A 22,431-nucleotide genomic window follows, 5' to 3' on the forward strand; every position below is an offset into this window, starting at 1 on the left:
TGCAAAGGTATGGTTTTCCTTCAGCGTGTGTTCTCAGGTGACATCTGAGATCACATTTGTTGGCGTAGGCCTTTCTACACACGGGGCACTGATGTGGCCTCTCTCCAGTATGAACTCTCTCGTGTCTCTCCAGGTGGCTCCGTCGTGCGAAGGCTCTGTGGCATGTAGTGCACTGGTGCGGCTTCTCTTCAGTGTGAACGCTCTGATGTCTGTACAGATCAGCTTTTCGTACGAAAGCTTTTTCACATCTGTTGCACTTGTGTGCTTTTTCTCCATGTATTTTCTGATGCTTCCGGAATAGGTGTCCTTTAGAAAACCCTTTACCACAGGTGGAACACACAAACTTAGTTTCCCCACTTTGGATTTTCACAGGAGAGCAGAGGTGGACGTATGCCTCACCACCTGCGGTACAGTGCCTTGGATTTTCACCTGTTGAGGATTCTTCCTGCTTTATAAGATGAGAATTTTGAATTGCTTCATGCTTTAAGACACATACATTTTGACTTGCTTCATGCTTTATGAGATGGGAATCCCGACTTGCTTCATGCTTTATGAGATGGGAATCCTGACTTCCTTCATGCTTTCCGCCTGCGGTATACTGGTCTGGATTGTCATCAGTGGAGGTTTGTCCATGCTTTATAGGGTGGCAATCTTGACTTAATGTGTTTCCACATGTGGCAAACTGACTTGGATATTTAGTGGTTTCATCGTCTTCTTCCTGCTTAATGAGATGGTCATCTTGACTTTTCTTTCTTGTTTTCTGGCCATCTTGACTAAAATTCTCTCCGCATGAGGTATACTGGTCTGGCTTTCCAGAACGGACGATCTCACAGCTATTAAGAGTGTGCTTGACATGAACACCATTTTCACTTGAGCTGCACTTGTGTCTCCGGAGGTCAGAACTGCCTCTAAAGGCTTTTCCACAATGTTTACACTGAAATGGTTTTTCTCCAGTATGCGTTCTGTGATGTAGCTTCATATCGCATTCTTTAACAAAGCCTTTTCCGCATGCAGGACATGTGTGGGGCTTGTGGATTTTCATGTGCTTTTTGAGAAAGTTGGGGTGCGCAAAAGCCTCTTCACACATCACGCATCGATGTGGCTTTTCTTTGGTGTGGGTTCTTTGGTGCCTTTTAAGATATTGTGCGTCACAAAAGGTCTTTCCACATGAGGTGCACTGGTAAGGTTTTTTCCCTGTGTGGATCCTCTCGTGTCTCTTGGCATCACCTAAGAGTGTGAAAGCTTTTCCACAAGTGCTGCACTGGTATGGCTTTTGTCCTGTGTGAATTCTCTCATGTTTGTTGAGATAAGATTTTTGCGAGAACGCCTTTCCACATGTTTTGCATTTGTGCGTTTTTTCTACAGTGTGGACGAGCTGGTGCTTCTTGAGGTCACCTTTTCGCGCAAAAGTTTTTCTACATTCGCTACATTCATGTTCACGCTCTCCAGTGGGGACTCCTTGGGGATGGTTGAGATCAGCGTCCTCTGGAGTTACACTCTTTCCACGTGAGCTGCTGCATTGGTGTGTTTTTTTCCTGAGATCAATAATCTGGTGTTTTTTTCGCAGGCCACCTTTCTGTGTGTTAATCTTGTTTCTGCTATCACGTTTAGTCTTGTTTCCATCATATTTTTCCACAGGTTCTCCAGTTTGGCTTGGTGTGCTAGTCTTTTTTCCATCATCATCATGTTTGTCCACAGGTCCCTCAGTTTGGTTTGGTGGTTTCTGTTCTGCAGCCTGCCCTGCAACAAGACAGAGAACAGCATCACTAAACTAGATGGCTAGACTTATTGTTTTCTCAGTGAAGCATGCCAGTCTTTCTTGGCTAGTAATGGCAACACATGCACAGTAGCAACTGGGGAACCTGTATCAGACCATTCCTACCGGTCCATACATTCAACTGTGATGGAGTGGTCAATGTAACAGAGGCTAACTAGCAGAGTTAGCGTGGAACAGTAGTAAACCTCCCTCCCGAAAGTCTCATGCAGTGTCAATACCGCTGGGCTGGGGGACTGGTCCTTTGGTCTTGCGGTATCGTGCTGTGGCTCCTATTGACGTTGGGGCAAGTTCGCGCCCCCGAGGGGGACGCAGTGCGCAGTAATGCGTTGGGTTACACCAACACTACCACGGTTGAGGGTGTACTATGCCAGTGAGCCTGGTTGCACTGGTGCCGTGACCCGGAGGAGAGTGAGGTTTAAGGGGGAGAGAGTAATGGAGGCCAACTAGCAGAGTTGCCGTGGAACATTGGTAAACCTCCCTCCCGAAAGCCTCATACAGTGTCCATGCCGCTGGGCTGTGACTCCCATTGATGTGGTGTCGAGTTCGCGCCCCCGAGGACGACGCAGTGCGCAGTAGTACGTTGGGTTACACCAACACTACCACGGTTGAGGGTGTACTATGCCAGTGAGCCTGGCTCTTTGGTGTAGTGGTCAGAGCCCCAGAATGGTACACCACTAGGCTCTTTGGTGTAGTGGTCAGAGCCCCAGAATGGTACACCACTAGGCTCTTTGGTGTAGAGGTCAGAGCCCCAGAATGGTACACCACTAGGCTCTTTGGTGTAGAGGTCAGAGCCCCAGAATGGTACACCACTAGGCTCTTTGGTGTAGAGGTCAGAGCCCCAGAATGGTACACCACTAGGCTCTTTGGTGTAGAGGTCAGAGCCCCATAGTGGTACACCACTAGGCTCTTTGGTGTAGTGGTCAGAGCCCCAGAATGGTACACCACTAGGCTCTTTGGTGTAGTGGTCAGAGCCCCAGAATGGTACACCACTAGGCTCTTTGGTGTAGAGGTCAGAGCCCCACCCAGTATGGTACCCCAGAAGGTCCTGGCTTGAGTCCCAGTGGTGCAACTCTACTCCCCTTCGCTACAATTGGTGTCAAAAGTGGGATGACTAGCCGTGAGTTCACCGGAGGCACACCAAGCTGTGTTAGCCATACAAGGTGCAGGGCTCCAGACTAACTTTTTGCACTGGTTGCACTGGTGCGCCTAAAAAATTTTTTTAGGTGCACCAGCACAAAATTTAGGTGCACCCAAATGTTTTCACCACCCCATACACACACGCACCTAAGCTTTAAAAAATAATAATAATTAAAAATAACAACAATAGCAACAATAATAGAATAATAGAATAATAATAATATTTATTATTATTATTATTATTATTATTATATTATCGTTGCTATATTTTAAAAGACCTGGAGCCTTTCATGTGCTATAGGCTAGTCTTCCTAATGTGCTCCATAAAGACAGTAGGCTACCTAACTAACACATCTTGGCTACAAGCAGTTTGGCTGGTAGAAAAGACCAAATTAGTAGCCTTTTAGTCAGTAGTGTTTGACTAGTAAGATAGAACATACCAGCCTTTTCTGCAATAAGGCTATGCACACGGCACAAGCACAGAGTTACAATATGAAGATAGATATATATGGAATCTGAGGTGAATTGGGTTTTGTCTATTTCCCCGTTTTTGAGCGCTCTCCCTCTGCATAATGATTGTGGTATCTTAGCAAGCGCTACGAACAGACACGACAGCACTAGTGCTCTCTCTCTCTCTCTCTCTCTCTCTCTCTCTCTCTCTCTCTCTCTCTCTCTCTCTCTCTCTCTCTCTCTCTCTCTCTCTCTCTCTCTCTCTCTCTCTCTCTCTCTCTCCTCTCTCTCTCTCTCTCTCTCTCTCTCTCTCTCTCTCCTCTCTCTCTCTCTCTCCTCTCTCTCTCTCTCTCCTCTCTCTCTCTCTCTCTCTCTCTCTCTCTCTCTCTCTCTCTCTCTCTCTCTCTCTCTCTCTGTGCATGAACGATGCCTTGCCGAGTCCGACTGATAGGCAGTATGTAGCCTGTCGGTGTGCTCTGGCTGTCATGCCAAGGACCCAAGTTACCGCTGGCTACGTAAGGAGACTTTAAAGGGTTCACATGTTTGAAAATACCATAGACTCCAAAGTTAACCAGACACATATCATGTGACACCATAAGTCGAGGTTTCCATGAAATTCTATGGCAAAGTTAAAATGGTAGATACAAATGTTTGCGCTTCTCGAGAGGGAGCGGGTGGCAATGTTGCCAGATTGCTAAATTATCGTACCAAAATCCCAAAATCGACCCAAATTGTTGTTGCAAAGGGCAATTCGTTCAACGCACGTTTCCGATCAGACGTTTTTCTTTCAAAACTTGAGACATTTCGAAGAAGACTTGGGACATTTCGTAATCATCCGTCAATCGTTTCAAGGCATCTAAATAAACTGAATGACCACTCTTCACCGTACATTGCATTTGTTTATCATACAGAGGACAAAATGGACAAAATTATTAGCCTAGTAAACCAGCGCCACCCGCTGGACGCCAAAATTCTTTGGCTGCGAGTGGTCTGGCCTCGCATCGTTTGAGTGGTCTGCCAGGCTGGCCAAGAATCTGGCAAAGACATCACAACACAGAAATTTGTTTTGAATCAAAGCGGGTGGAGTTTTGAGGGAGTGACGTCGAAGCTCGCAACGTTGGGAAAGCATATCAACGAGAAAGATAGCGCTGATTGGTCAGAGCACTGGCCTATGGGCACATGGACGGTTTGAAAGACAACGGGTTGTTCTCATCATCAATCATCGGATGTACTTTTCATCGGGGCCAGACTAAATTGTGTGTGTGTGCATGGGCATGTGTAACAGAGCAGGAAGTGCCAACAAATTAAGAAGTAGGCGAGCCACACAGGACACAACAGACAGGTTGTGTGTGTGTGTGTGTGTGTGTGTGTGTGTGTGTGTGTGTGTGTGTGTGTGTGTGTGTGTGTGTGTGTGTGTGTGTGTGTGTGTGTGTATTGACAAGGTTAGCGAGCCTCATGGCACACAGTACAGCACACAGTACAGTAACTCAAAAAGTCAAAAACCATCAATAATTTGTCTTTAATATCCCTGACATCAACATTCATCAATATTGACTCTTTCATCAATATTCATCAATAATCTTGAATCATAAAGAGTCTTTAATGTCCCTGTCCCTGTGTGTTTGTATGTATGCATGTACTGTGTGTGTGTGTGTGTGTGTGTGTGTGTGTGTGTGTGTCATTTCACGTGAAATCAGACACTTTGGGACCCGAACCACACGGATTTCAATCATACTTGCTGTGCCTGTTTAGTAGCAAGGTAGCACCCCAAAACTGCATTTGTGTGAATCTGACACCAATATTAAGGGAGAAACAGACTAGCGAAGGTTTACATATGAGGGTAGGACACTATGCATTCAGCCTTGATTATATCAGTCAGTATAAGTCACAAAAATATGTCCGTGGTGTTATTTGAAAGCTCTTTTCTGGCTCTACAAATTACACAAACAGCATGGAACACAACAACCCTCAGAATATGAATTATCATAAATTGAAAAATTAAAAATTGAATATCAAAAAAACTTGTATTTTAAAATCGCCAGTTCCTTGTCTAAAGGAATGGAGATGGTCCATGAGGATGCAGGAAGTTCAGTTTCACCTCTCCAGTGCTCGGCATACACTCCTCAACACATGCTAGCCACTAGCAGCCATCATATACAGCTACAACATAGCCTTTGATGCTTGAACATTTAAAAAAATCCTTTACTGAGCTCATTCTTTCAACCCTGCCTTCTCTGAATGCTTGAAATGGTCTAGGTTCCACTGTGTCCATTGACAATGGGCAGAAGCCGTTTAGTTTCTGAGTACCTGGAATACAGACCAACGAGGGCGCAGGGCCCACCGGGAAAATGCCTGTTATACCAGATGGCCAGTCCAGCCCTGTCCCTGACATTACTCTATTACTACTTCATTCCAACTCATTTCAACCTTTATATCCCATTATCTCTGAAATGAATAAAGAACCAAACACCCCATTTTCAGGTGTTGTTTATGATCTTACAGGCTATGTTTAAACATGAAACCAGCCATTTTAAAATATAAGTTTTTTTGATATTACATTTTTAATTTTTCTATGTATCATAATTCATAGTCTGAAGGTTGTTGTATTCCATGCCGTGTGTGTAATTTGTAGAGCTAGACAACAGCTTTCAAACAATACCTCAGACATCCTTTTGTGACTTACACTGACTGATATAATCAAGGCCGAATGTATAGTGTCCTACCCTAACATGTAAACCTTTGCTAGTCTGCAGTTCTGGGGTGCTACCTTGCTACTAAACAGCCACAGCAAGTATGATTAAAATCCGTGTCGGTCGGGTCCCAAAGGGTCTGATTTCACATGAAATGACCTGTGTGTGAGTGTGTGGTACAGGTTATGTAACCAAAAGGTGCTCCGTGTGTGTGTGTGCGTGTGTGCGTGCGCGTGGCACAGGTAATGTAATGTACACCAACGGTGACCAAGAATCCAAGGTTGTTACTTGTACTAGAGGTGCATCGAAATTAAAATTTGTGGCCGAAACCGAAACCGAATAATAATTAATCATCACTTGGCCGAATACCGAAACCGAATATTACAATTCAGTCAAAAGTGATCAAAAATTGGGTTTTCACCATTTTTAAATATTGCTGAAATCTACGGTTTACAATAAATGTTTTGTCATGTTTTTGAAAGAAAATAAATGTGTATTTGAAGTCATGAAATGTTAGAGTAGAACTGAAATTAGTTTCATTAATGCCCATTTTCAAGCCCTTTTCTGTTCAGCATGGGATTCGGCCGCTCAATTGGCTTTCGGACGAAAACCGAAAGTGTCTTTTTTTGCGTTTTCAGCCAAATATTTTCTGCGGCCGAATTTTCGGTGCACCTCTAATATGTACCAATCTTGAAGTCAAATTTACTACCTTTTTTCACTACTTTTAGATTATTTTACAACCATCACGACAGTTTGAGTGTTAAAGAGATCTTTTGCAATTTCTCTGCAGGTTTTGACCTCATTAACATTATATTAAGGAGCAGTGTGGTGGGACGGTACCATGCCCAGGGTACTTCAGTCATGGAGGAGTATGGAGGAGAGCAGTAGTTAATTACTCACCCCACCAACCTGGTGGGACGGGAGTCGAACCAGTAGCCTTTAGGCTACAAGTCAGACACACTAACCGCTTACCCATGACTGCCATCATACTGCCTCAGACTGCCTTTAGATACAGAATCAACTAGGATAGATAGATAGATAGATAGATAGATAGATAGATAGATAGATAGAGAGAGAGAGAGAGAGAGAGAGAGAGAGAGAGAGAGATAGATAGATAGATAGATAGATAGATAGATAGATAGATAGATAGATAGATAGATAGATAGATAGATAGATACTTTGGCCAAGATGTTTGTTCGCTATGCCCTGTCCTCAATTCAGCTGTAAGCCCTAGTCTTGATGTCGTTGTATGACTACGATTGCCTACTTTAATTGCTACAGTAACGTGGGTTTGATTCTGTAAACACAACAAAGAGGGTCTGAATGGGTCTGAATTTAGTGGCATATTTAGTTTTAGCTCTAGAAATGGAATAACCGCCCTGTGTTGGTCATCACGGGCTGGCGGCCCATGCCATGCAGGCCTGGACACTGCAGGCTGCGTGCGCCTCGTCAATATCGAAAATAAATATGTTGCCCATGAAAATACATCAAAGAGGGCCAGAAGTTTTGAACTTTAGGGTCGGTAGTGTTTGTTGCTCTTCTACATCTTCAGCAGCGGCACAGACCCGACCAGTAGCCTAATAATTCTCGTTAAAAAAATAAATAAATAACACAAATAGACCTATACGGTATTAAGTCTGAAAAAGATATCGAAGATGGTATGAAATTGAATACTAATTTAATGCTAACATATTAAGCGCTAATGCTGTAGAAATCCGCTAACCACTTGAATTCGCTATACACTGAGCAAACAGCCACGGGCTGCAAGGAACTCAGGGATGCCAGATTGGTTGTTATCCCACCCAATTCGTCTGTTTAGGATTAAAAAAACACAACATTGGATGGGGTTTTCTGTATAATTGCCATATAATTAGAAAAAGCCTGTTCAAATTGTGCAAGATTTTGTGCCTCCAGGAATTTATGAGCATTTTTTGGCTGGAAATAATCAGTCACATCTGGCAATTCTGTGAACTTCATCTCGTAGTGAAAAGCAAATAAATTAAATAGGCCTAAGCATACAGGTGTTGTTGACCATGAAGATGTATAAGGGAGTCAGTGTGTATTGGTTATTGAAACAGAACGATTGTTTTTGTAGCCATACAATCTAAGCCATCATTTAACTCAGGCTATTAAAACTTGATGTCCAAAAATAACTATAAACATATTTTGTCATTATGACAATACGTCAGGGAGGGTCCCAGATATGGATCTCATGTGTTTGCTTTAAATACTGGATAAATGTGTCCATTCAGCCATGAAAAAACATTGGCCATATGTAGGATCTAAAGGCTTTAGTATTGCCTTAAAAAAATACAGCGATAATACCGTCGTAATTTTCAGAGGTGTGACCAAGTCACTAATGTGCAAGTCACAAGTAAGTCTCGAGTCTTTCCTCTCAAGTCCGAGTCAAGTCACAAGTCAAGACACATCTGACCAAGTCAAGTCCAAGTCCAAGTCATACCCCAGCCAAGTCAAGTCCAAGTCCAAGTCTCATTTTTTTTCAAGTCCTTAACAAGTCACAAAGGAATTTTCTATTTGCAATCACAATTTCGATCATAAATTCATTAGTATAATAATGAGACCTGAGTAAAAAGATGACAATTACTAAAACAGTTGCTGAAAAATCAGTCTAAACCAAACTACTGCTTGTGCTGTGTGTATGTAAAATTACATTTAATTTCATATTTTTTTCACATAAAAATACATTTCATGTGAATTTGTACTTAAACAAAGGAGCAACCATATGCCAAATATTTACTGTCCAGTGGGCAAATAGTCCTGTTTGCAAGAATGTGTGCGTATGTGTGCTGACAGCTTTGGCTGGAAGGTTTTGTCAAGACATTAGGGGGGCATATTACACTTCCGACCTGAAAACGCGGATTCACACTTTCAGCGTACTATGTTTGACTTACCCACAAAGGCCAAGGGTGAAAGTAGTAGCCTATTCATGTCTTACAGGTGCTACCCACCCTCCCCCCTCTCTTTACTGTAGTGTAACACTCGACTAATGTAAACATTTTGGTTTGGCTTTAAAAGACGCCATTTTCCCTAAGGTACCATATTAAGCTCACCATTCTCATCAAGATATGACATACAGCAGGGGTAATCAATTTTTTTTTTTAAAAAATTGAGCCCAGTGTGTGTGTGTGTGTGTGCGTATGGGGGGTGGGGCTACACATGTGAGACAGGATGATCAGCAGGCAGCCCTGTCTCAGCTGGTCCATGATGTTCACTTCATCCCATTATCTGTGAACCAGAAGCTGAGCATTGACAGTGTCATAACTGTGAACCCACCAATGAGCACATGCATGGTGCAGCACTAGGCTAATAGTCTGCTGTAGGCTACGTGCCAACAGTATTTAGCCTAGTAGACACTTGTCCATACGGGCTAAGAAATGAGGACAAAGTAGGACTAGTTAGTTGGATTAAATTCCTGGTAAAGTAATGATGCATTTCCTGAATTTCCCCCTGGGGATCAATAAAGTTACTCTACTACTCTACTCTACTCTACTATTGTTGAAGCTGATATCGGCATTGTCGCTTTCCCCCTCACATTCTCGCCGCAATGGCCCATCACCAACCATTTTTACTGCGTCACAGTCCAAGTTAACTAGAACTTCCTTTGCACAGTCATTAATCCACGTCTTGTTAATTATATTAGGCTACTAGACTATTCGCCAGCACGCTGTCAATTAAACACGGCGTTAGCGCTGCAGAATGTCAGTTACGGCAACGAGGCAAACTTGTTCTGCGCTTCTACAGTGTAGGAAGAAGGAATGTGTGTAATGCCCTATCCAACATTTCGCTCCCATTTTTCCCGAACGAATATGCGCCTCGCGCCATGCTCTCGTCTCCCTGTTCTCCCCAATCGCCCTCTCCTCCCCCACAAAGGCACTTGTAGCCTATGCTGTTCATGCCTCTTCAAAAAGATTAAGTTTACCGTCCAGGTCATAGATTGTAGCCAAACAAAGTTCTGCTTCTATGTTTCCTAATTTTTGTTAATTTGGAAAACAGGGTTACATCCCAGTTCTCCGGTGCTGGCGTCGTGTGTCATACATCTAACGTGTCATTTCCAAGTAGCGGTAATTGCGACTCCAAACTCCCCCAGAATACCAAACAAAGCATGTAGTTCGAACTGTGAGAAACATAAGATAAAGCGGTGTCGACACCACGAGATACAAGGTTCGCGCGCGCAAGGAGCGAGAGGGAACATGCTTTTTATCCACGGGAGCCGACCCATGCCCATGTCTTGCGCTGCTCAGCAGTAGCTTGCAACCTCCTCGCATTACATTTAAACTTCACGATAGGCTGCATTAAAGATTGCGTTTGAACTGATGTGGCTGACATGATAGTGTGTCAAGGCTGAGTTTTAAAACTTTCAAGGAACAGGTATGGCATTATCTTACCATTTGACACATGGGACACTGCTCTGCTTTCAGCTGGCTGAGGCGGTATTCCAGGTATCAAAGATAGCCCTGATGTCCTTAGAAATGTTTCGATTCAAGTCATCGAACAACAAGCAGTGAGGTTCGGGGCGCATATCTTGTTTATAGCCCTCAAGCGCAAGCTTCGCGGGAAGCAGTGTTGCTTGCACTTAGTTTCTTCAAAGTTTTTCCAATAGCCATGAAGTATTCCTCATCTCGCGCCTTGACCAATTATTTGACAATTTTGGTCGTTTGTCTTGTCTCTTTGCAAGACTGTCATGAATAGGCTATAGGCTAAATTATTTCCCTTTGGAACCATTCACCCAGCATCTAAAGTAGGCAACCGGTGGAGCTCTTTTGATGGATGCAAGACCAAGTGTTCTCTGCTCGCCTATTTTCGATTACACGCTGGAAGACTAAGACATGTATAAACGTGTCTTTTTGTATTGATTCTAATACTCAACCGATGGTGGCTGGTAAATGCAAAGAATGTTACCGAGAGGTTACTCTTTCTAGACTGAGAAGCGCGAGCTTAACATGCATTTTCAGCGCGTGGAGTTGTGGTCGTGAAATAGCCCTGGGATATCAAGCCATAGCCTACGGACACATCCTGGGTTGGGGGAAACTTAAAAGCAGGCATATTCGTAAAGTTTACCTCGCCACATATCCATCATAACGTGGTTTTGTCCGCGATGGTGGAAATTATTCGCAAGGCTGCACTTCACATTGAAGTGACTGACTCGCAAGCATAGTGTGTGGGAGCGGAACATACTGTAACAGCCTTCCGGGGCTGAAGGCAAGCGCATTCATAAAGGACAGGGAAAGCAAAACGGATAGGCGTACTCTTTTATAAAACAACAATAGATTAAGTCCTGTGGTTCGGTTATGTCAGCAGTGTGTGCTTTTTTATTTCAACTGCTTAAATAGCCTAATGTTCAACAATCAATGTCCATCACCATTTAGCTAAAATATTTAGACAGCTTGGTTCTCACTGAATTTCTGTCGTAAGCGAGGGGCGAGAGAGCGAGAGCTTCACGTGTGTAGCACATCACAGCGCCCCACCACACACACTTCCTACAACATTGATAGAAAATATTTGTTGATCACAGTGCAAACTTCCATAGCCTACCCTATTAAGAATGCAAAATGAGTTGGGGCTGAGAGGGAGATAAATTAACTTCCGCGATGGTTTAAAATGTAGGCTATGTTTGTTCTGGAGACTCGCAAATGGTGTTTCACTGTTGCCGCTGGTCGCCGCGTCCAGGCCAGCCGCGTCCGGCCGCATCTGGCCGCCAATGGCATAGCACCGCTTAGGACAATGACGTGATTCAAACAAAGAATGTGGGCGGGCTGTTGCATTCTGAAAACAAGGGTTGGACTTGGACTTTTTTTTAGACAAAACATGGCAAGTCACGCCAAGTCATTGAAAGTTACAACTGTCAAGTCCAAGTCGAGTCCCGAGTCAAAGGCGTGCAAGTCGAGTCGAGTCGCAAGTCCTTTCTGATCTTGAAATTTCAAGTCGCAAGTCTTCACACCGCTGACTCGAGTCAGACTCGAGTCCAAGTCACTGGACTCGAGTCCACATGTCTGGTAATTTTGGTCACAATAACCGTGACCTTAAATATTCATACTGTGAGAGCCCTAGCCCTGCCTATTAAAGGCACAAAGGCCCTTAGAAATAAACTTAAAACAAATAGTGCAAGCTGTCTAGTTACTGGTCTGGGAGCCATCACGGTCTTCCTGCCAGTCAAGTAGTGAAGTAGGCTACGGTAAGAGTGCAAGCTATTTGACTTAACCTGGAAACGGTTACTATAGCCTATTGGCAGGAAGACATAGAGGAAATGATGGAAGCTGTCTACTTACTGGTCTAGGAGCCAAGTCTAATGGTTGAAGTTGTCTACGAATAATGTTGCTGAGTCCCCAACCTTATCATGCCAAGCCAAGTATTGTATGCATGATAGTTGCCCGTTGTGGTACAGGAAATGTAAACACAAATATGAGACGCTGTGCAATCTAAACAGTAAACAACCACTATTTTGGCGAGCTAATGCTACGCTCACCCGTCCCTTCCAGTGACGGCAAAGTACCCAAACTTAAAGACTTCAGAGCACTGTGAGCACTAACAGTCAGTGCACTGACACAGGTGTGTGATATGAGACACACCTTACTGGTCTGTGCACAGTCTAGTAGTGAAACATGTCTACTTACTGGTCTGGGAACCTTCGCTGTCTTCCTGCCAGTCGTCCTGCTCCTCCATTTTGACCTGCCGATCTCCCATTAGAGTCTCTGGTGGTTCAGGACCTGCAGTGGACAATGGGGACATTGGTTATGATGCGGAGAGAGACAGAGAGAGACAGAGAGAGACAGAGAGAGAGAGAGAGAGAGAGAGAGAGAGAGAGAGAGAGAGAGAGAGAGAGAGAGAGAGAGAGAGAGAGAGAGAGAGAGAGAGAGAGAGAGTGAGTGAGTGAGTGAGTGAGTGAGTGAGTGAGTGAGTGAGTGAGTGAGTGAGTGAGTGAGTGAGTGAGAGAGAGACTCACATTCACCCATTCACGCTCACATTCAGACACCAGTAGCAGTTAGAGTTCTCAACGGGTTGGTTCGGCCCAACAAACCCGACGGGACCCACGGGTTCGGGCCGGTTACTGGTCAAAAATATAAGCAGATGACTCAGGTCGGGTCGGTCCTCTGGCTTAATCTTTTCCACCCAGTGATTTTTTTTATTAATCATCTCTGCTGTTTACCATGAATCATGGTGAATTTCCCCTTTGGGGGTCAATAATGTAGCCTATATATCTATCTCTACCATAAGGGAAGTCTGGCTGCTGCATGCAATCATTGTTCAGCGAGTGACTTTTAGGGGATTTAAATTTATGGAAGTCACCACTTGTCCCCTATTCTGACGGCTTGTTGCACTGTTTTCAGAGATTCTGTCTCATCTGCTGCTGATTGACTGATCATTTTAGACTGGTTGAAGTGATTTTGGAATGTTGCTGGAGGAACAGAATCGAAATACCCATGTGGGTAGCCTACCTCTCATGGCGTAGCCGGTCTTTCGATGTGTCTCAGGAAAATATAAAATTTGACAATAGGCAGCCCAGTTTCAATGAGCAGCATAGTTGCAGTACCTTTTTGAGCATTTCCTGCACAGTGAAACTGTAAAGGTGCACTGTGCCATGTTATTGTCACAGGGAGGTTTTAGTGTAGTTTTAGATTAAGCAGTCCCTCCAGTTTTTTAGCGATTCAGCGATCGCGTGGATTCATGCAAATTCAATGATATTCCGCATAATTTCACGATGCCACGTAATTCCTGTAAAGCCGCATTTTTCCCGCAAAATTTCCCCCTTTGTCCCCTTCAACATTCTGTGGAGTTTATTGATTTATATTTTCGTCAAAAAAAAAAAAATGTGACTACAATACCACCGGAGACGAAAACCAATAGGAAGCATTTTTGTTAATATGTCACTGAAACATTGAAAAATAATTGCCTGCTATTTCGCAAGTCGCGACCCTCATCTCAGCTGCTCCGTCTCTCTCCTCCCCTCCCTCACACACACACATGCAGGCGTCGGTGCTGCACACCCGTGACCTTTTTTTAAACAGCAGTAGTCTACTTTTCAGTGCAATCCTGGCTGGAAAAGTATTGTTGCCCATTTATCCATGACGAAAAAGTGTATGCAGTCATGAAATAGTGGCGGTGCTGTCGCACAGTAGCAAACATCTTACGTTACATTTTTGCGCAACTTCTCCACTCTCCCCTGTCGCTTTCATGAGCATGCTACCCGACGGTCGTTGTCTGATCTTTTTTCAATGTTCGCTAATGTTTGTAATTTAAGGGTCTATGTCTATGCGTAGGCACAAGCCTTCTGATAACAACCACTGTAGTGCCGATCGCAAAGGATTCGGAAGTGTGGAGTTTTGCAACTTGTTTCAGTCAAGGACACCGAGATAGGAAGTGAACGGCCCTTCCACGCTTTCACTGTGTTATTGCAATAAAGTCTTGCGAATCCATGCAACCATGCACACAACCATGTCAACGAGAGCGTGTATGCCATCACAACTTTGCATCAAGCAAATAATATGCAACAGCTTGCAATACGAGCACGAGAGAGAGAGAGAGAGAGAGACGCGTCTTCCAACAGGTGACATTGTAACGCTTGCATACAACCTGGCTACTGTACCCCGCGACGCTCTTCATTAGCCTACTGGTAGGCTATACCCACAAGTATTTTTTCATAACGCGCAGTCCCGTTTTCCCCCGAAGTCGTTCTAAAATATCGACAGACATTTATGAGTGTCGCGGCCATGATTTTTTTTACACATTGGACGCACTGGCTTATAAGACGCTCTGGCAGTTTTTGACAATATTTTATTATTGTCAATATTTTATTATTCTATTATATAGGAAGTGTGTTTCTGAATCTCTCTCTCTTTTGTCTTAAGCCTGCTTAGACTGATTGTGGTTTTCAGTTACCAAAAAAACCCAGAAAGGGGTGCAAAATCTTTGCAAAAAATTTGAAAATGCCGCAAAATCTTTGCAAAAAATGAGAAAATGCCGCCGCAAAATCAGACATTTTGACCGCAAAAATCACAAAATCCCAGTGCAAAATCCTGGAGGGACTGATTAAGGTGCCGTTTCTACGTAGCAGGATATTCTTATATGTGGGGATCTCCTGTTTAGGTGGAAACGCAACATGGGGATAAAAGTAACAACTCCATTGTAACAGGTACATTTTAGCCACCTGACTTAGATATTTTTAATGGTTTTAAAAAATCTGCTTACATGGAGATGGAAGACCAAAACCAATGTAACCAGGGCAAAAATATCCACATTTAAAAATATCCTACTATGTGTTGAACAGCTCCTAAGCCACTTGGGGGAGCACTTTACCTTAGCTTAGGTCACACAGGTGACTAGGGGTGTAAATCACAGCCTTCATGGGGATTCGATTCAATATCGAGTTCTTAGGCCAACGATTCAATTATTTCCGATACTTCAGAATGCTCCACAATTTGATGAAATTCAATTAGATTCAAATGAATGGTTCATATTTCTTTACCTTATAGGCTAGGCTCATGTGTGAAATGTTCAATAAATCAACAAAAGCTGAAATATCTGCATGCATTTCATTTGAGGGACATCATTATTATGGTCAGTATTATTATTACTACATGAGCAAAATCAATAGTCTCACAAAATGAGTGCAATAATAGGGTGGGAGACGTGACACCTTGTTTTTTCGTAACATTGGTTAAAAACCTACAAAACTGTTATTTTCCTTTAAAAAACAAATGTCAATGAAAGAAGATGTGGTACCCTATATTTCATATTAGTCTTAGATGAGAAGAAACATTTTTGTTAAAATGTATGTAAAGGTTTATATGTCAAATATCCTGCGGTGTGACTGTAACATTAATGAAACCTGGAATATAATATATATATATAAATTAACCAACAACATTTTGAATAATGTATGAAGCATTTGGCATGATTGCATAAATATTAACTTTATATTAAGATATGTGAATGTGGAAAAAGCTCAAGACAGTAATATTAACTACAAGTTCAATTTCGTAACACAAATTGCGTCCTGTGGGGTGACATGTATCTCAATGTTTGTGAATGGGCAGCTGCAAGGCCAACTACAAGGGTCTTAACGACTGGCTCCTAACCAGTCAGTACCTCAGTTATTGGAGAGTGCTGTGGAAGTTTAAGGTGACTCTTAACCTCTTAATATGTCTTCATATTGCAATCTTTCTGTCACGCAATGCTTAGGTTCATTTTATGGTGTCCTGTGGTGTGACAGCTCTTAAGCTTATAGGAGGAAAAAATGTTTTTTTATTAATGAAAACACATTAAGATTAAACACAATATCATTATCAAGTTAGCATCAGCTCAGATGTCAGTCATGTATACAAAAGGATTAAAATGGCCATAATGCAGTGAATTCCCTGTGGTGTGACATGCCTATACTATGTGTTGATGCAGGACACATTTTCCCAAAAATGGCAAAAATAAGGTGAAATTCCACAGACCACTAAGTGCTTTTTTTCCAATTTCTATCCATCGTTTTTTTTTCAGGAATTTGAAAAAAAAAATTGTTTGTGTTACGCCTTTAAACGTCAACCACCCAATAACAAAAATCGATTAATCGATTAATAACGATTAATCGATTCTCTTGTGGGTGAATCGATTAATTGAATCGAGGTCTTAAGGATCGATGCATCGATTCAAAACGATTATTATTTACACCCCTACAGGTCACAGCAATAATTGCAGGTGCCTGTGATTAGTGTTGATGAAGGTTTGTTTGGACAGGGGGAAACACAATCCAATCCACGCACCTGTGTCAGTGCACTGACGGTTGTGCACAGTGCACACAGTGCACTGAGGTCTTCAGTGCATAGAGTCGTGGAAAAGTTTGAGCGCTATGCACTGTGCCCTCGTTGGAAGTGACGGCTGAGTATAGCATTAGCTCGCCAAAATATCGGTTGGATACTGTTTACATTGCACAGCGTCTCGTTCTTACATTTCCTTCACCCCAAAGGGCAACTATCAGGCATAATACTTGGCTTGGCATGAAAAGGTTGGCGTCTCAGCAACATTAATTACAGAATTAGGAGACTGTTGACCACACTCCTCTAGTGCAGTGTTTCCCAACCTTTTTTGTCTTGCGTACCCCTTAAGCTTCTTTGTCATACCATGAGTACCCCCTCACTCATGCTCTATATCCCAATGTGACTACGCTCCATACATTTTTTTTCATTTTTCCAAGTACCCCCTGAAGTGTGCTCGCGTACCCCTAGTGGTACACGTACCCCTGGTTGGGAAACACTGCTCTAGTGAATTGAACGCCACGTTTCTTCCACTGTCAACATGGCGTCTGTTTAGTGCATGCAGTGTCCATAGTTCAAGCACTGCGTTTTCCGGCGCTCTCAGTGCACTGACTCAACAGAAATTTTTAGCATAAGCGCCCTATGCACTGAAACATAGTGCCCGAAGTGCACAAGTGCATGGATTGAGACACAGGGACGGTTCCTATCGTAGCCATGTGTATCCAGCCAAACCCCAACCAGCACATTTTAACCTGCACAAACACTGAGGTGAACTATTCTTTGTATTGATTTTCATTTTTTGTGGCAATAAACAGGGAACAATCCCAAAGGAATTTCCTGGCTGGAACTCACTTTTTTGCTACGCACCAAGAACCCTTCAGCCCAGGCTTGTTTATTTCTGGTATATATTTCACGTCAGGTGAACGCCCCTTTATGAGACCTTAAGTGAGACCTTTGGAGTCTTGAGGTTGAGAATAAATTGAGATCTCTTAGTGCTGTAGATGGCGGTAGTGCAAGCCGCCACCAAACGCCACAAAAACAGAAGAAAAAGGAAGGGATAAAAACCCCTTAGGAGACCAAATTTGAGCACACTCCTTTGCATTGGGTGGCCAGAGTTTGGGATATCTTTCTCTCCTATGAAAAGCTTTGGCTTGACCTATTTATGGTGGTGGTAACTATTGAAAAAGGTAACATTTGTGAATGGGCAGCATGAATTCTGTAAAGAATTTACAAAAAATATTACATAATGCACCTTTAATTGCAATGGGGGGCATTAGTCTGTTTTGTTTTGTAATAATAATCGGGGCATTGTGAGGCTTGTGATGAGGTCAAGGGGGCTACAAAAAGGGTTGAGAACCACTGTCCGAGACTCTGGTTAATCGTCTCGGCCAGGGCTGGATTAAGATGGCCTGAGGCCACAGGTTGCTGGTCAGGCTGGAAGGCAAATTTTGCGACAAATGTACATAGACAGTGTCATAATTACAAGCTAGGAATTAAGGATAACATGTTAACCAGCAGTACTCATACTCAACACAACAGATGACATTTTTTCAATATTGCATCTTGTCACAATTCTGCATTTTTTCGCTTTTGGCCAAATCAGTTGCCCCCTTGCAGAAGACCCCTTGGCAGCAGCCATATCTAGCCTGTGTGCCCCTAGGCGGCAGCCATATCTAGCTTGTGGGGGCCCAAGGCTGCATCTGGTTAATTCAGCTCGGTCTTGGCCACCTGCCATGTCGTAGATCTGCACAACATTCGAGGTTTTCCTTGTAGTTGTCAGTTTCTGCCTGAGGTCTCTTACACCCCCCGCCCCCCCAGCTAAATTTTTGTATGTGTTGTGCTCTAGGCTACCAATAAATAATGATGATGGTTAGTAAATAGTAGTAGTGGTAGATTAATGTTGTTGTACATTTCTATTGAGTTGAGTCAACAGTATTGAAATAGTGAGTAGTCCGTTGCTTACCGTTCAGAGAACTTTCGTCGTCATCCTGGATCTCTTCTCCCTTCACGCTAGTCTCCCGCGAGCCCTCTGAAACGTTCGTGCGGCTGGAAACTGATGAAGGCGGGTGAAACTCTTCCTCCTCCTCTCTGTCTGATCCTGCAGGAGAGTCATTCTCGTATCCACAATCCTCATCTTCCTCCATTTTAACCTCGACTGTCGCCGATTTCAAGGAAACCGAAGAAGATGCAGCATGCTCGTCTGGATCTTTGTCTGGTCTTGGGTGCTCAGGGAGATCAGCCCCTGAGCTCTCCATGTTTGGTGGTAAAAGGTTCAACTTCTTTCTTTCCTGTAGTGCTAATTGTAACACACACGGTGTATCCTACATTGGAATAGCGCATAGAAAGATATCAGAATACTTTGTTCTTCCACTCGTCTCGCTCCTATTATTTAACACGTGCAATTCTTCCGTTCGTTTTGCTGCGCTATTCCCCGAGGGTCTTGGAATGCGCACAGCGTGAAGACAGCAACATTGGCACTAGTTGAAATGCGGGTACCGCCCGACATCCTTTTACAAAATAAAAGTGTGGTACAACACCCGTTTCTCTCTCTTTTTTAGAACAATGCCAGTAAGGAGGTGTCACAAAAACGAATAACAAAATTACCCCACTTTATTGCATTATATACTATATGGAGCAATACTCATCTCGTTTACCACGCTTCACAGCAACAGTTTGTATCACTGGTTCTTTCACACCGCATACAGTACGCACAGGAAGTTCCACTGTCGCTGACTTCACGCAGCTTTTGCGACGACGAGTGCTGTGTTCAGAAAGACCCCAAACAAACAAACGAGTTTCGTCTGTCCTGTGATCGTCGTGAACGCCAGAAATTCGCCACAACATCGGATTATAGGGAAGGGTAACATTTACATCGTCTGGTGTTGGTTTCGATGCGCCATTTACCGACAAAAACAACATGGATAGCGCGCTAGCAAACACAGAGGAGTCGGACTCGTATGACCACCACCACCATGCTGGCTTTTCTCCAGATTCCCCCGAATCCCCTCCTGGCTGTAAAAGTGAAATCGGGTCGCCAATACCAAGCCAACCGGCGACACCGGGTTTCAATAACAACAATAATGATGAAGAAGAACCGATGATGGCGGACACTACTAGGCCTGTGGTGGTAAAGCAGGAGCCAGAGGAGGACCGCGGATACGAGAAGGAGTATTCAGCAGCAGAATCGGAGGAAGAGGAGGAGGAGGGGGAGGAGGACTTCCAGCCGCCTTCATCGGTATCCAGCAGCATGGGCTTTTCGGAAGGATCATCCGAGGTTGATGTGAAGGAGGAAGAGGAGGAAGAAGAGTTTCCTGATGACGGTGAAAGTTCTGTAAATGGTAAGCAAACACACTTCTATTCGCAGGGCTTTGAATACACAGGGGTAGGGGCGGGGTGTGGATGGGGGAGGGGGTGTAGCGCTACACTTATCCCTCACGTTCTTTTGAAACATTTTGTGGGTTTTTCGCATTTATAAAGGTTAGTGTAGTGGACAACATGATGACATGAGACAGCGGCACATCTTGCCACATCTTGGCATGACTGAGGTACCCGATTTGGGTCCCCCGCCGTGTCCCCTTTGCATTGAGAACCGACACACGTCACGCCCTGAAGAGGGAGACATTCTACATGGCTTTTGCACCAAGGCGAGGTGGGAAATCTTTTTTTTGAACAAACGCCCCCTGGACCTCATCATAAGCCTCAACGCCCCCTGTGAAATGGCCCGAGCCCAGTAGACGATACAAGTCGAATAGTCAACAGAAGGTGACTATTTAGTAGGGCTGGGAATCGATCCAAATTTCCTGGAACGATTCGATTCCTATCCAGAAGGTCACGATCCAATTCGATCCACGATCCGATTTAATTCGATTCAATATCGATCTTCTGTATTGCTGGGTTGTCACTTTAACCCATTTATGCCTAAAATTCTAAGACCGGCTATAAAAACCTAAATATCTCAACCTTTGATAAGTGAAAGCCCATTGGGAAACTCCAACTCCCATTGTCATTGTGACACAGCACTCCACAGCACACAAGTGAAAACTGCACACTGCACACAACGAAATTGCATTTATGCCTCACCCGTGCAAGGGGGCAGCCCTCAGTGGCGCCCCATGGGGAGCAGTGCGGTGGGACGGTACCATGCTCAGGGTACCTCAGTCATGGAGGAGGATGGGGGAGAGCACTGGTTGATTACTCCCCCCACCAACCTGGCGGGTCGGGAGTCGAACCGGCAACCTCTGGGATGCAAGTCTGACGCCCTAACCACTCACCCATGACTGCCCAATACCCACACAAACATGAAATACCTTACTTAGTATGAGAGAAAGAAGTCGGAAACTTGGTATGAGAGAGAAAGGTGGGAAAACACTGGCACTATTTTAACTTGAACAGGCTGTGTGTATTTGTGCATGTAGTCTGCATGAATGTGGAAGAAAGCTACAGGATGTGGTTGAGAAAATAGCACCTATAATCATCGGCAAAAGGATGTCTGAGGTGTTGTTTGAAAGCTCTTGTCTAGCTCTACAAATTACACACAGCATGGAATACAACAACCTTCAGAATAGGAATTATGATACATTGAAAAATTTAAAATTGAATATCAAAAAAACTTAAACTGGCTGCTTTCTTGTAACATAGCCTGTAAGGTCATAAACAACACCTGAAAATGGGGTGTTTGGTTCTTTATTCATTTTAGAGATAATGGGACATAAAGGTTGAAATGAGTTGTAATGAAGTAGTAATAGAGTAGTGTCAGGGACAGGGCTGGACTGGCCATCTGGCATAACGGGCATTTTCCCAGTGGGACCTGCACCCTCGTCGGTCCCTAGTCCAGGTACTCAAAAACTGCCCATTGTCAATGGACACAGTGGAAGCTAGACCATTTTAAGCACTCAGAGAAGGCAGGGTTGAAAGAATAAGCCCAGTAAAGGAATTTTCTAAGTGTTCAAGCATCAAAGGGTATGTTGTAGCTGTATATGATGGCAACTAGTGACTAGCATGTGTTGAGGAATGTATGCCGAGCACTGGAGAGGTGAAACTGAACTTCCTGCATCCTCATGGACCCTCTCCATCCTTCACATATTTCGATAGACATGCTGTAATGTGATATTATTCTGGTATTACTATATTATTACTAGGTGATTTGTATGATGCCATATGTTTGACTCCCATTATCTCTGAAATGAATAACTTAAAGAACCAAACACCAGCATTTCAGGTGCTGTTCATGGCATTGCATGCTATGTTTAGACAAGAAACCAGCCATTTTAAGATATAAGTGTTTTTGATATTCAATTTTTAATTTTTCAATGTATCATAATTCATATTCTGAAGGCTGTTCCATGCTTAGTGTGTAATTTGTAGTCAAAAAAGAGCTTTCAAACAACACCTCAGACATCCTTTTGTGACTTACACTGACTGATATAATCAAGGCTGAATGCATAGTGTACTACCCTCATATGTAAACCTTTGCTAGTCTGTTTCTCCCTTAATATTGGTGTCAGATTCACACAAATGCAATTCTGGTGTGCTACCTTGCTACTAAACAGGCACAGCAAGTATGATTGAAATCCGTGTTGGTCGGGTCCCAAAGTGTCTGATTTCAGGTGAAATGACCCCT

At 43.6% G+C, this 22,431-nt stretch overlaps 2 protein-coding genes across 2 annotated transcripts in view; one reads left to right on the forward strand and one right to left on the reverse strand.

The window, feature by feature from the left end:
- Positions 1-33: 33 nt before the first annotated feature.
- LOC134458618 (zinc finger protein ZFP2-like) lies at positions 34-19,272 on the reverse strand. The gene is made up of 4 exons (XM_063211048.1): positions 18,775-19,272; positions 12,687-12,779; positions 571-1,740; positions 34-356 (listed from the first exon to the last, which is right to left on the reverse strand). Exons 1-4 carry the CDS (start codon positions 19,064-19,066, stop codon positions 34-36), a joined length of 1,878 nt encoding a protein of 625 aa, XP_063067118.1. The 5' UTR covers positions 19,067-19,272.
- A 246-nt stretch (positions 19,273-19,518) lies between these two features.
- Positions 19,519-22,431, forward strand: part of LOC134458627 (zinc finger protein 850-like) — a 45,743-nt gene continuing 42,830 nt past the window's right edge. Inside the window, exon 1 of the mRNA XM_063211057.1 lies at positions 19,519-20,149. Coding sequence (XP_063067127.1) covers positions 19,729-20,149 — 421 coding nt within the window. The 5' untranslated portion in view covers positions 19,519-19,728. The remainder of the gene's footprint in view (positions 20,150-22,431) is intronic.

The sequence above is a fragment of the Engraulis encrasicolus genome, chromosome 1, assembly GCF_034702125.1.
Source record: "Engraulis encrasicolus isolate BLACKSEA-1 chromosome 1, IST_EnEncr_1.0, whole genome shotgun sequence".
Taxonomy (NCBI): domain Eukaryota; kingdom Metazoa; phylum Chordata; class Actinopteri; order Clupeiformes; family Engraulidae; genus Engraulis; species Engraulis encrasicolus.

Bases quoted from the DNA above. Each gene is read 5' to 3' on its own strand.
- LOC134458618 (XM_063211048.1), bottom strand. From the start codon at position 19,066: ATGGAGAGCTCAGGGGCTGATCTCCCTGAGCACCCAAGACCAGACAAA. The intron at 12,780-18,774 runs GTAAGCAACGGA...TGTCCACTGCAG, and splicing joins CGACGAAAGTTCTCTGAACG to GTCCTGAACCACCAGAGACT. The intron at 1,741-12,686 runs GTAAGTAGACAT...GTCTTGTTGCAG, and splicing joins CAGCGAAGGTTCCCAGACCA to GGCAGGCTGCAGAACAGAAA.